General features: G+C 35.7%; 1 protein-coding gene across 2 annotated transcripts in view; it reads left to right on the top strand.

Annotated features, from left to right (window-relative positions):
• Positions 1–15,042, top strand: part of epg5 (ectopic P-granules autophagy protein 5 homolog (C. elegans)) — a 124,358-nt gene that overhangs the window by 31,830 nt on the left and 77,486 nt on the right. For both annotated transcript variants that reach the window (XM_028805745.2, XM_051930026.1), the window contains exons 6-13: positions 1,838–1,945; positions 2,340–2,413; positions 3,121–3,235; positions 5,067–5,181; positions 6,083–6,233; positions 8,151–8,312; positions 10,553–10,710; positions 14,747–14,901. In XM_028805745.2, coding sequence (XP_028661578.2) covers positions 1,838–1,945; positions 2,340–2,413; positions 3,121–3,235; positions 5,067–5,181; positions 6,083–6,233; positions 8,151–8,312; positions 10,553–10,710; positions 14,747–14,901 — 1,038 coding nt within the window. The remainder of the gene's footprint in view (positions 1–1,837; positions 1,946–2,339; positions 2,414–3,120; positions 3,236–5,066; positions 5,182–6,082; positions 6,234–8,150; positions 8,313–10,552; positions 10,711–14,746; positions 14,902–15,042) is intronic.

Raw genomic sequence — 15,042 nt, forward strand, 5'->3', positions numbered from 1 at the left:
CAACCGAAGTGCTAACAGCTGTGATATCTCGTGCCACTGATAGTGAAGAAGAATCTGAAGAAGAATCCGAAGATCAAATCGAATCTGAAATTCCAGAATCTTTTAACGAGCTGTTTGATCTCTTTAATACTGAATCTGATGAAGAATTTGATGGCTTTGATTAATAAAAATTAATTTTTAAAAATGTATAACTGTTTTTAATAAATTGATTTTGTGTACGCGCTTCGCCTTTTGCGGATTTTATATGTAAGCATATTTAAATATATATCGCGGATTTTTGCGGACAATGGGTCTTTTAATTTCTGGTACATGCTTCCTCAGTTGGTTTGCCCAGTTGATTTCATACAAGGGACGCTATTGGCAGATGGCTGAGAAGCTAGATTGCTTACTTTTCTCTCTCTGTTGCGCTGCCTATCTGTGATCCTGACGTATGGGGATTGAGCAGGGGGTCTCTCTCTCTCTCTCTCTCTCTCTCTCTCTCTCTCTCTCTCTCTCTCTCTCTCACTCTCTCTCTCTCTCCTGACGGAGGGGGTGTGAGCTGCCGCCTTCAACAGCTTTGTGCTGCGGTGCTTTGCATACTTAGAAGCCAAACAGCACCATTGAATTGTTTGCTCCTTTGAAGAGGAAGATATGTTTGCATTCTTTTAATTGTGAGACTGAACTGTCATCTCTGTCTTGTCATGGAGCACAGTTTAAACTTTTGAAAAAGAGACAAATGTTTGTTTGCAGTGTTTGAATAACGTTCCTGTCTCTCTACAACCTCCTGTGTTTCTGCGCAAATCTGTGACCCAAGCATGACAATATAAAAATAACCATATAAACATATGGTTTCTACTTCGCGGATTTTCTTATTTCGCGGGTGGCTCTGGAACGCAACCCCCGCGATGGATGTATAAGCCGGACTTATGTATAAGCCGATATTCTATTTTTTCATTTTCACAACTTTTTTCCTTAGATAAGCCGCGGCTTATAGACAAGAACTTAGGGTAGTATCAAAATAGCAAAACCGGACTAAATTGTTTAATTTCGATTCTTTCTTGTGCCGTGCATATCTTCTTAATTTGAATCAAACACCTACCCCTTCTGAACATTCTCTGTATGTGCCTGATTTTATAGATATCTGATGTTTACAGATTCTAGTAAAATTTTAATATAACTGGGAAAAAACATTTAGAGGAGGATGACTCTACACATATACAAATAAATGAAGTTTAAAGAAAACACCTTTTAGCCTATATACTGAATACATATATGTTGCATATAGATGCATGTTTATGACATTATAGTCATGCAGTGATTTATAGTATTGACGTATTCCTACAGAGGCATTTACTCATGTTGCATATTCTGTCATTATCTGCACTCTTCTCACTCTGTCCAGTGTTAGTTTAAGCCCTGTGCCTGATACTGTTACCATTATCTTCATTTAAGTGTATGCTTATATTAAATTGAAAAAATGATCATGTATTGATTAAAAATATTTGATTAAAATTCTATAATACTGACAAGACACATACACCCCACCATCCTGGATTAAGGGTTTTTGATCATAGAGATGTAGACTGATATTTCTCCTAATAATAAGAATGTAATGTTTTTATCCATCATGAACAATGCTTGTACCTTTGAGTTTCAGTGATTAAAATTTGCTGCATTGATTTTTAGATATCTATGTAAATAATAGCTATTTAATTATTGTGTCCATAAAATAGCCCAAACAGAAATATTTACTGTTGTTGGGAATTTACAGATTATCCCCCTTCATTTGTAAATAGTGCTCGGTTCTTGGCTGTGCTTATTTCACAAGTCTTGATTATTTGAATTCGGTTTGTTTTAGGTGGCTATCTTACAATGCATCGGCTCAACGGGGGATCAGTTATTCCTTCTTAATCACATACTTCATTGTCCTGCTGGAATTGGAAAGTGGGCAGCACCTTTCCTTCAGGTGTGCTTTTGTTCAGTTTCACATTAACCATCAGAATATATGTAGTTGTCCATTATAAGTTACTGTCAAAATGGTGTTAGTTACCTCTCTAATTATTTGTGCAAATGTGAACGTGTTAAAAACAACTTTTTTTTAAGTTGCTTTCATGAGGTAGACATGAAGAATCCTCCACCTTATATTTAAAAGATCAGATCATTCTGAATAGTTTTTTATTTAAATATTTGATAGTTAATATTATTGATATTGCTGTTGTTATTATTGTATGTATTATTGTCCAGCCATAATTATTAATTTAATTACATTTTTATTAGTAAGGCATACTTGTCTTAAAGAAGGTTTAATGAGTGTCTGTGTTTTGTTTGTTTTTTTTTTTTGTTTTTTTTTCTTCCCCTAGATAAAGGTTTTAAATAACCCATCTGGAGTTTACCATTTCATGCAGGCTCTGGCCATACTTATGTCTCCTGTGAAGTAAGTCATCTGGAGTACTACTTGTCAGCTTCTTTTGAAAAATATCTTGTGTACACACACAGTTTATAAACCTTTTTACATTGCATTTTTGTACTTATTTCTTAATGTCTTGGTGTATTGTGGGTACTCACTGTCTTCTCTTTTCTTTGTTGTTTTTACTAATTGAAAGCACTTTACAGCTTCTCTTAGGCTTTGGAGAACTGCCAACATCACAAGATATACTTTGGGGGCCATTATTAAATACAATTAAGGGTTATTTTCACAATAACACTGCAGTAACACAGCAATGAATGCAGACAGTGAGAATGCTAGAGGCTGGTTTAAAAACCCTTTCATATTGACACGTCAGCATGGTGAAAATGATGCTGGATTTTTGCTGCATGCATAATGTGGTGATCGTTTATTTCTGGAGTCATTGGGTACAGGGATTCTGTATACTCTTCTATGGAAAAATATATATATATATATATATATATATATAAATAATGTGTATGTATTACTGATATTGCTTATTACTTGACTATAATTTTCCTGTCTTCAGTTTAGGCATTCATTTTATGGATTAAGGCTGCTGCATTTTATAGGGAACGAGAGACAGTGCAGTAAAATTATTTCTTACATGTGCTAATCAACAGGCAACTTAGGTAGCCATTTTAAAGTTTAAACAATTACAGGGTTTTTAAACTTTTTTTTTGTATCATTCAAAGAAACCGTGATGACTTTATGTGTTACATGAAGCCTACCAAGTTAAAAAATGAGTCTGCTTCTAGTTTTGGAAAAGAATCGGGCAACTGGACCCTTGTGGATGAAGGAGGAGAGGAGGTTAGTAACAAAACAAATTATATTCCATGATAGTTAAGTTGTGGTTGTTCAATTCAACGGTGATGTTGTAGTAATACTAGCTTTTGATACAGTTACATTGTATCACAAAATGACATTAGAAAGAAGTAAACTTCACAGTTGTATCCCTTTTAGGGAAAATAAATTCATTAATAGTTTTCATATGTCTTCTTTAAAGAATGTGAACAGGGCTATTCAAAGAATTTTGTAAGAAAAAAAGAAGAAGAAATATTTGATTGCTGAAGTGGGATTGAGTTCTCATGGCTTATTCTGTAATGGGTTACCTGCTGCTTTGGGAAAGTTTAACTAGAATGTTGTGGAAGGTTTATGAAATCTTGGACTTAAGATTAATTTGAACAAGAGTATATTGTTTTCTGTAAATAACTTTGCATTTAAGAAAAATTTTGATCAGTTTCTCACAACATTTGACATGCTTAGTAAACATTTAAACACCATTTTCAGTGTATTCCAATTTATATTGGCAAATTCTGCTTTAAAATTTGTAGCTGTATATTTGGCCACGAAGGCCTTAAATAAACAATGAATCGTTCAGTAATCTAAAACAGAGGAACGTAGCATGAAGTAACATCCTGTTATATTAGCGAGTTGTAAATATACTGCACATACTATAATATTATAAGATTTATCAAAACATAATTGCAATTGCCTGATTAGTCATAAACAGGAAATCCTTATAGATATTTCCAAATGATAATTTGGCTTAGCTTTTTTCTTTTACTTTCACCCAGTAAAATATTTACAATCATCATAAAATGGTTTTAAGATATCTTTAAATGAAACTGAGATATTTTGAATTGATTTAGGTACCTTTCATTGAATTACAGTTTAAATGAATTAGTCACATTTAAATAATTGTCAATTGCCCCAAGATATATATAAATAAACTACAACTATCTTTAACTGACTTAAAGGAATTACACAATTCTTGTTGAACCTCCATGATAATTTTTCCCTGGAAAAAATGTTTCTGATCAACAGAGGAAGTTCACAACATGGTCATGGGGTGTTTATTGATATGTATAGATCGCTTGAAAATTTGCAATGTGAAACACAACTGAACTAAAAAGAAATCAAAACTAAGTTTAAAAAAAAAAAAAAAAATAGCCCCCTGATTCAGAACAAAGCTGGTCTGAGTATGAAAGCACCTTTATAAGTGTTTGACAGGTGCACAAGATTTAAAAAAGAGAGAGAGAGAGAAATGTGACGACTGCAGTTTGGTGCTTTGAGGAAATTTTGGGAAATGTTTGGAGTCCATCAGTGATTTTTATTTATCTCAGTCATGTGGCCTGCCAATCGATGATAGATGTTTTCATCGACCATTGTTTCAGACCTATTGCACATTTATTTATTTAATAAAGAGGAAGTGATTTAAAGATACCTGTAACTGATTTAAAAATGTCTGTAAATTACTTTTAAGAGTTTCCCTGCTGTCAAGTACTAGGATTTTCTAGATTATACAACCCCCAATAGTGTTCCACACGCATGAAATATTTTAAGTGGGATTAAACAATTTGGAGTTTATAGATGGCAATCTCCTACAACTTAAACCCTTAAAAACAACAATAAATCTTCAGCATTTACCCCTAAAGACATCAAGGAAGCTATAGATTTTTTTTTTTTAAACCTTTAACGTTTTTTTATTTTTTTGATCACTTAAAATGTCTATTTAATTGAATGCAAAATTGGTTATTTCCAATACATTAATCCAATTCAGCTTTATTAACTCTGTTAGTCATGTAAAAATAAACTGAAAGCATAAACAGTGGTCTCTGATTCTGTTATCTTTTTTAAGGATGAAGATCCAGAAACAAGTTGGATGCTGCTGGCAGAAGACGATCTTATTACTATTTTCTGTCAGTTTCCATTTGATGAACTTTTCAAACATTTACTAGGTATTGGTTCAAAAGGTAAATCTTTGTTACATTTCTCACTGTTAGTTATGTAAGGAAAAATAATTTTTTCTTTCTAAATTGTTTATTAATTACATATCCTGGAAGTGTCACTTTACCACCACTTTGTGTAGCAGGTCTTTCTTTACATACCTTAAACTTGTAATCTAGAAAATGTTTTATTTTTATCATTTTCTTATACATGCATTGTTTGTTAAAATTTGCACATTCAGTGTTAAAAGAAGTTGTATTGATTTTCTCTTTGACAAATTCTGGTAGTTCTATAAAAAGATGTAAAAAGATGTGAATTTCCCCTTGGGATTAATAAAGTATCTCTGTCTGTCTGTCTGTCTCTGTCTGTCTATATATCTATCTATCTATCTAAAAAGGAGACACAACAAAGTGAAAAAGTTGGGGCGCCTTTTTGGTGACTTTATTTAATTTGAAAGAATGCATTAAATTACAACATGCAGTAATTTGCAGAGTCGTCTCTCCAGATGCTAGTTCAGAACAGAACTGAGAACTAAATGGTCAGTTCCCGGGTTGTATAGTCACTCAGCAGGAAGAGGCGGGTCCAGGAGGGTGGGCAACAGAGGTGACATCAGTGATGGAGCGGCTGTCAGACTTTCGTTCTGCAGTGGGAAGAAGAGGGAGGGCATTAGGTGACAATCAACCATTGGTTCCACGAGTAATTACCATCACCAGAGCCCTTAAGCTGTCTCCCATGCGCACACGTGACGGAGGATATCGGTTTCTAATACACAATATGTCTTCTCATCTTTTTTAGTTTTTATGTATACCAGTAACTCCAATGTGTATTATTCAACTTCCAAGTTTTGTTTTTATAGAATTTCTTTCTAACATTTATTCTCTGTTTAGAGAATGAAACATAAAAAATGTGTTCTTCCTTTTTGAATAGGTACTTACCAGCCTAAGGCAACATCAAGCCAGAAAATGCTGAAAATCTTTGCTTTTGCTTCTAACCTTGTGGAATTATTGGCTGTCGGTCTAACCACATACAACAGGGCTCGGTATCGTCAGTTTGTCAAACGCATTGGCCACATGATCAGGTGATTATGCCTTTATTTTGTTTATCCAAAATGTAAATTTTCACACTCATTTCTTACTATGAGAAATGCATAGAATGTGTATGTTGGTTTCACTGAAAAATTTCACGCAGTGTGAAACTAAGGAGCTTGACTCCTTCCAATTAAAGATAAAATTGTTAAGCCCATATAATACTAGGCACTACCACCACACAATCCCTCCATAACAGATGCATTTCTGCCAGCAAAAGCAGAGCCATATTATATTGGATATGAAGTAACCACAAAACTGCTTCACATGAAAACTGATCTTAGTGCAATGTCAATCAAATATTTGTTCTTTGTATTTGGCTCTTTTTCAGTTTGCAATCAATAGAATTATTATGTCTCTTGTGTTTATCTGTGTTTAATGCTGTAGAGGGCAGTTTAAAATTGTGGTCACAGGATCCTGCTTCACCTGAAGCAATTGTGACAGATATTTTACTATGCGAAGATGTATAAATTGTAATCTTACTTGAGGAACTAGCTTACAAATATCTCTTCTCTACTGATCCCAGTGAGCATACATACTGCGTGAACACTCCGTGGCAAACTGTCTTCTTTTACTTGGTTTACAAATACAGAAACCCTCTGTGGTGTGTTTTTTTCACAGGTGATGTTGGTTTGTAAGCAGCTGACTGTTGTATGTTTCTTTCAGGTTTATTTTGACAGATGAAGAATATCAGAGTTTTAATGTTTGAAAGATCATCCAGCTTCTTGAAAGCTTGTTGCAAAAGCAATATCTATCCATCCATCCATTTTCCAACCCGCTGAATCCGAACACAGGGTCACGGGGGTCTGCTGGAGCCAAACCCAGCCAACACAGGGCACAAGGCAGGAACCAATCCCGGGCAGGGTGCCAACCCACCGCAGAAAAGCAATATCTTGGATGCAAATTACTTTTTCATTAATAAGCATTCACAAAATGCTGTATGTTGCTGAACAATATATTAAATTAGAGTCGTTATTTAGCACGTCTACATGTGCTTCAATAACCCGATTATTCACAGAAACAAGATATCTAAAGTGCCATGTAAACCCCTATTCTAGTTAGAGAAATCAGGTTATTGGCCTCTGAGAAATCTGACTTAATTGAGGTAGATTTCTCCATGAATAACTGGGTTACGGTTAGGGATTTTGTAGTCTGTGCATATATTTGCTTCACACAGACTTTCAGCAGCCAGGGTTAGATGTGTCCACAAAATACATTTCCAAAGGCAAATATTTGGCTGATCACATTTTTCCTTCACCTGTTTGAAGTAATCTGTCTCAATATTTCAGAAATTGGTAAATTTCTGAGCTGAAGATGCAGTGCTAAAATCAGGAACACAATCTCAAGAGCAGTATGATAACACATTAAAAGTAATGTGCATTATTTAGTTTAATTACTTTTTAAGGGATGTGTAATCTAGCGCAGCACGTATCTTTACTGAAGTAAAAATACCTGCATTGTTATTATTCCTGCAGCACTGGATGCAAGGCAAAAAAGTATATGTACCACATCCTTCTCAGGTTTCAATTGCACAGCCAAGCAGAAAAGTTTTCTACATACAATCCAGTAACAAAAACCAATAAACAAACCATCAGTTTGATTAAACACTAAACAAATTTATAAAACTCAAGAAAATTCACAATATCCAATGATAACTCTTATCTCTTTTTTTGCGCAGTTTAGTAACATTAGAGCATTTTGCCAAAGGAGGACTCCAGAAGATTTCTTGCATGTGTAAATACGGATTATTAAGAAACCAAGTTTCTGCTTTAACCTGATTATGTGTGTGCAAGGAAATACATTGATTGAGCAAACTGCACATATATAATTCGACAATAGAAATCTTACATCAGTTTTTTGTCTTTGCATAGTCTAAGTAATTCCTATTTTTTACCTTCTTTTTCTTGCAGAATGACATTATGTTATGTGAGTGACCACTGGGCCCAATATGTTAATGGTGTTGACATTTGCAAAGCAATGCTGGAAGTCCATTCCTTCTCCATGGAAAAGCTACAAGTGGAATTTGATGAGCTTTTTCTGAAGGCTGTATTACATGTATTGAAGGCAAAAAGGTAACTAAAATGAAATTGTCAAAAGCTAGCAAAAATATTTGGAAATAAAGTTACCTGATTTAAAATATAATGCCTGCAGTCTTGTCCGGTGCCTTGTTTTAAGATCCTTTACCCGATCATTTTGTTAAATATAAAATATAGAGTATGCAAAGTTTCAACAATTTCATGTGGTGAGCAAGACTGAAGATGATAGAACAATCAGGATCTGCACTGGTTAATAAATGGGAGAATATAGAATATTTAAATTTTGGATAAATACAACAGCACAGTAAATGTAAAATAATAAATTAGCAACAAATTGGTGACACAATGATCGTGCTGTAGCCTCACCAGAAGGAGACTGGGGTTTGTGTTCCGGATTCTGTCTCTGTGTGTGTGTGTGTGTGTGTGTGTTTCCTCCAGGTTCTCTGAATTCTCCCACATTCCAATGATGCCCAGGTTTAATGAACTGACATTGTTCAATTGGCCTTAGTAAGTGGATGTGCGTGTATTTTCACCCTTTGATGAACTGGTACCTTGTCCAGGGATTGTTCCTACCTTGTTCCCAGTTCTTGCAGGGCTCTAGCTTATCTTTGACCCTGTTCAGGTTTGGAAAATGGGTGGATGGAATGAGAACATTTCCTCAGGAATCACTTTTAAATCTGTGAAAAGTTATGTAAAAACTTGAGTGCATTTTTCATGAAAACATTAGTTCTTGCTAGGATAGTTTAATTTAGTTTAAAGTTGTATGTCAGCTTAATTTTTCCATGATTGGGATGTCACGAAAGTATTTGGGCTTATTCTGCCATAATGCCTACTTGCCATGGCCACATTTTTTAGTTTTCGTACATTCTATAGTACTTCTGTTTTAACTCTTTTGGTGTCTTCTATCAAGCTGATCTTGTATCAAGGAATAGTTTGACCATAAGACATAGATCAGAATATGGGTACATAAACATGGCTATTCATGTATCACTTTCACTTCTTTAAAAAAAAAAAAAAAAACATTAACAGGGTACTGTGCTTACCCAGAAAAGTGGCTTGGCTATTCTACTCATGTTTTAAAGAAATACAGAGTCCTGATGTGAAAAGAAAAGGTTTGTAGGGAAGTGCTGGTGGTTTCCCAGCCTTGCATTGTTGAATAAAAAAACTGGCTGCACCATGATTGCAGTGTACCACTTCAAATCACATTGTGTGTGGAGTTAAATTTTAACATGTTATTAAATAGGGGTGGCTTTTCAAATCTAAGTCGCACAATTGTAAATTGCTAAGAATCTACATGTGCTATGTGATAGGTGGTGCCTTTTCTAGAGTCCAGCAGCTCCCGTAACCCTGAAGAGGATAAGTGAATCAGAAAAGAGCCTGATGGAAAATACCTCGTACATCCAAGTTGCAGTTTCAAATGTGAAATTGGGTAGCTAGGTACAAGACACTGCTAACAATATTTACCATTTCATTAGTCAGTTTAACTTTTTTTTTATGCTGCTTGTTCCTTTGGTACAGATTAAATGTGATTGTTGTATTCTCTGGGCTTCATTTGCTTTGTTTGTATTATTGTGAAATAATGAACAACATCAACCTAATATTTTTAGCCTTTATTTCCCTTCCTATCAAAAATGCCACCAAAAGCTGACTAAATAATTAGCAAAGAAATGTATACTGTTAACAGCCCACACTTGCGTATAAGTGTACTTGTAGACAAGTACAATATTTTGAAAATCCATATTACAAAAAAAAAAAAAAATTACCTTTCTCAAAATTTGAATGATATGGCTGCTTTACTTTACTCAGCTGGTAAGTTAGGATCCTTCTGCTGTTGCCACAGCACACAAAAAATTGGTAAGTACTCATGCGCTATGGTGTTCATCTTTATTTATTTGGCTAGGCTTAACATCCACCTTCAGAAACCCATACCATTTCCATGGTGGTAGAGAACTGCATTTCCAGTCTGGAGGTACTGGCTATAGGTCAGAGTTACTGAAACTATTGCTGTACATCACTTGCAGTCATTTAATTAACATTGTCTTGCTTTTCCCAGTCCGTCGTAGTGGATTTGGAATGTTTCCAAGAAAGGTCTGAAGTTACTCTTATGATGCATACAGAAAAGTAGGAAGAATATGGGGAGGTGGAGTTGGGTAGTCACTGAGAAGTGGAATGTCCAATATGAAACAGTTGTTTTGCATTTAGTTTGTAGGTACTTTATTCTTCCAGAAAATAATAAATGCTTTGTTATAATAACATTTTTTAAAATTTTTGAACAGACTTGGTATTTGGCTTTTCATGTCAGAAATGCCATATGGAACTCTGTCAAGTGCGATGCTGTGGAAAATATTTTACATAATGCAATGCACAGAGAATGACAACTTGGAAATGCTAAGCACAAACCTGAATCCTTGTGATTGCATCCAGAGACTGAAAGGTGACACCTCTTGTTTACTTTGAAAAATGCAATCCGTGCAAACATTATTTAATCGTTACTTTGAGATGTTCATATAGTAAGTATATTTTTGGACTATTGTGGGCAAACATGCATCTCTTTATACCTTTACAGATTGCCTTAAACTTTGACATTCTACTCCCGTACATCAAGTTGTTTTAAATAATGTGGAACAATGCATGTACTGCACAAAATTATTAGTGTTGTAATGTTTCTCCTATTTCAGTTACACTTGTATAAAGCTGGATAACCAGTACTTGTTGTTTATTTCTGGTGCTAGTTAAAAATTGCCAACATAAGCAGATTTAACTGGGGAAGAGGTAATTTTAAGATCACTTCTCTCTGATATATGTTAAACATTGCAGAATAACATAACATTCTCAAACCTTTGTAATTTAGTGTTGGGCTTTAACTTCCCACCACCCATCTTAGAAACAACTAGCTCAAGGGAGAAAAAAATGTATTGAATAGGGCCCTCTCATGCATACATCCACACTCACACAGGGAAAGTTTCTCTATGACAAATAACCTAACCATTGCATCTGTGGGCATGTAGGACAAAAGCCCACTAAGATACACCTTGGGATTCAAGCCCATGGTATGTAAATGTATGAAATTTAATTATATGAAACCTCAGCTTGATCATTGCCTATGTGGATTCACGTTCTGCATATTTGTGCATGCTTGCAGTAGTATGCTGTGTGATGCACTAGCAACCTAACAATAGATTCTTCCTTACATTCGTTGTTGCCTTGATAGCTTCCAACTTCTCATCACTCTGGATTCTAGAGCTTCAGGAAATACGAAGCTGGATGGATAATACCAATGTTTTTAAAAGTTTCAAAACCAGTTCATTTTCATCCTTTGTGCATATAGCAAAGTATTTCCATAAAAATTGTCATTCAATGTTTGTAAACATGTCCCAAAAATGTTTACTATTTTATGTTTATACATTTAGGGGAATCCCATGTTAATATCCAGAAAAGGAGCACAAGTAGCAGAATGCTGTCCCATTAGCAGTGGGTAAAAGCAAGGCTTGACTGGATGACATTAGGTCATAAATACGTACAGTGGGTACGGAAAGTATTCAGACCCCCTTCAATTTTTCACTCTTTGTCATATTGCAGCCATTTGCTGAAATCATTTAAATTAATTTTTTCCCTCATTAATGTACACACAGCACCCCATATTGACAGACAAAAAAAAGAATTTTTGAAATTGTTGCAGATTTATTAAAAAAGAAAAACTGAAATATCACATGGTCCTAAGTATTCAGACCCTTTGCTCAGTATTTAGTAGAAGCACCCTTTTGAGCTAATACAGCCATGAGTCTTCTTGGGAAAGATGCAACAAGTTTTTCACACCTGGATTTGGGGATCCTCTGCCATTCCTCCTTGCAGATCCTCTCCAGTTCTGTCAGGTTGGATGGTAAACGTTGGTGGACAGCCATTTTAGGTCTCTCCAGAGATGCTCAATTGGGTTTAAGTCAGGGCTCTGGCTGGGCCATTCAAGAACACTCACAGAGTTGTTGTGAAGCCACTCCTTCGTTATTTTAGCTGTGTGCTTAGGGTCATTGTCTTGTTGGAAGGTAAACCTTCGGCCCAGTCTGAGGTCCTTAGCACTCTGGAGAAGGTTTTTGTCCAGGATATCCCTGTACTTGGCCGCATTCATCTTTCCCTCGATTGCAACCAGTCGTCCTGTCCCTGCAGCTGAAAAACACCCCCACAGCATGATGCTGCCGCCGCCATGCTTCACTGTGGGGACTGTATTGGACAAGTGATGAGCAGTGCCTTGTTGTCTCCACACATACCTCAGTGCAAGACACATGACAGCCCGCATGGAGTTTGCTAAAAGACACCTGAAGGACTCTGAGATGGTGAGAAATAAGATTCTCTGGTCTGATGAGACCAAGATAGAACTTTTTGGCCTTAATTCTAAGCGGTATGTGTGGAGACAACCAGGCACTGCTCATCACTTGTCCAATACAGTCCCCACAGTGAAGCATGGCGGTGGCAGCATCATGCTGTGGGGATGTTTTTCAGCTGCAGGGACAGGACGACTGGTTGCAATCGAGGGAAAGATGAATGCGGCCAAGTACAGGGATATCCTGGACAAAAACCTTCTCCAGAGTGCTAAGGACCTCAGACTGGGCCGAAGGTTTACCTTCCAACAAGACAATGACCCTAAGCACACAGCTAAAATAACGAAGGAGTGGCTTCACAACAACTCTGTGAGTGTTCTTGAATGGCCCAGCCAGAGCCCTGACTTAAACCCAATTGAGCATCTCTGGAGAGACCTAAAAATGGCTGTCCACCAACGTTTACCATCCAACCTGACAGAACTGGAGAGGATCTGCAAGGAAGAATGGCAGAGGATCCCCAAATCCAGGTGTGAAAAACTTGTTGCATCTTTCCCAAGAAGACTCATGGCTGTATTAGCTCAAAAGAGTGCTTCTACTAAATACTGAGCAAAGGGTCTGAATACTTAGGACTATGTGATATTTCAGTTTTTCTTTTTTAATAAATCTGCAACAATTTCAAAAATTATTTTTTTTGTCTGTCAATATGGGGTGCTGTGTGTACATTAATGAGGGAAAAAATTAATTTAAATGATTTTAGCAAATGGCTGCAATATGACAAAGAGTGAAAAATTGAAGGGGGTCTGAATACTTTCCGTACCCACTGTATATCCACAAACATATGCAGTTATTCACACTTGACCAGCTTTTATATTTTTCATTCAACCTTATAACATATTTTTTGTACTGTATATGAGCAGAAAGCCACAGGTCCTGCATGTAGACTTCACAAAGCAAAATCAAATCTGGATGCAAGCCCTGTGAGACAAATTCTGATCTGTAAAATTCCAGTTTTCATTAAATAATTGCAAACTGTAAAACAACTTATTTAAATGATTTCAGATTAATGCTAGACTTAAACTCTAGGTTTAAAATTGAATCTACCCTTAGCAAACTGTTCAGTAGATACTGCAGTATTATGCCTAACAGATTCTGTGATCAAACTAACAGAATACCAAATGATCATTGACTCATTGTCTACTTTTGGTGGGCAATAGTGATATTTATCTCCATAGGCATTATATTACATGGTATGCATATAGATACACTCGGCTTTAATTTTGCATTTTCTTTTGTTAAAAGAACTAGTTACTTGTTTACTAGATTAGGACAGGACAGTGGCGCATTGGTTAGTGCTGCTCCCTCACTGTACCTGGTGCCTGCTCTCATATCCTATCTCTGCCACTGTCTGTGTGAAGCTTGTACATTTGTATGAGTTTTCCTCCAAGTGCACTGGTTTCCTTTCCATCTCAAAGACCTGCAGGGTGAGTCTGACTTACTCATATGCATCAGTCAGAGTAGGCATATTCTGTGTATATGATTATACCTTGTGAAGAACTGGTTATATAGATTTCATTCATACCTTGCTGTTGATGCTGTATGGCTAGACTACTGTATATTAATTAATTTTATAAGTCAGTGAATAGTTTAGAATTCTACTGATTTCATTTTATGATAATTTGTTCAGTTTATCTGTTAGATGCTAGTTTTAACAGTGCTGTTTAATTCCAAAAAGATTGTAGAATCAAGTAAATAATCACTTTTAGAAATGGCACTAGGAAACTGCAGGTAGTTTTGTGTCCTTCACTTTGTCATTGAAAGAGGAATTCATTAGTATATTATCATTAACTTTTGTTGTTCTTTTCATGAACATCAAGTGCTCTAACAGACAACTTTCCTTTCACTTACAATTTCAAGTTCAGCTATTTAGTTTCTTACGAAACCTATCTAATAATAAAAGCCAGCACAGTTTAAATAGCTTAGCCCTGTTACCGAAAAAAATGAATAAAATATATACTACCATGTTTATGAAATATTCTAAGTGATACCAATACCTAAAAATTGTTAATTTTGATTAGGAAATGTCTGATTAATTAAAATGTATTATTATTATAAAGAGCAGCAAAGCTCCAACTATAAAATTGGTTTGTTTATTTTTAGATCCAGAGGAGCAGAGCAACTTTCAGTGTTGCCTGTCAGAAATGAATAGTTCAGATGGAATTTGTCTCCTTACCACCTTTGCTCACATGGCTCAGCCAAAGCGAACTAGTGCAGATGCTGAGTTTGTCAGAACCATTGTACTTCAGATTTATGAGGTAAATTTTAAATTTAAGGATAATTAAAAAGATATTTTTTGTATTACAGTAATCCCTCCTCCATCGCGGGGGTTGCGTTCCAGAGCCACCCGCGAAATAAGAAAATCCGCGAAGTAGAAACCATATGTTTATATGGTTATT

The sequence above is a fragment of the Erpetoichthys calabaricus genome, chromosome 7 (genome assembly GCF_900747795.2).
Source record: "Erpetoichthys calabaricus chromosome 7, fErpCal1.3, whole genome shotgun sequence".
In the NCBI taxonomy this organism is placed as follows: Eukaryota; Metazoa; Chordata; class Cladistia; order Polypteriformes; family Polypteridae; genus Erpetoichthys; species Erpetoichthys calabaricus.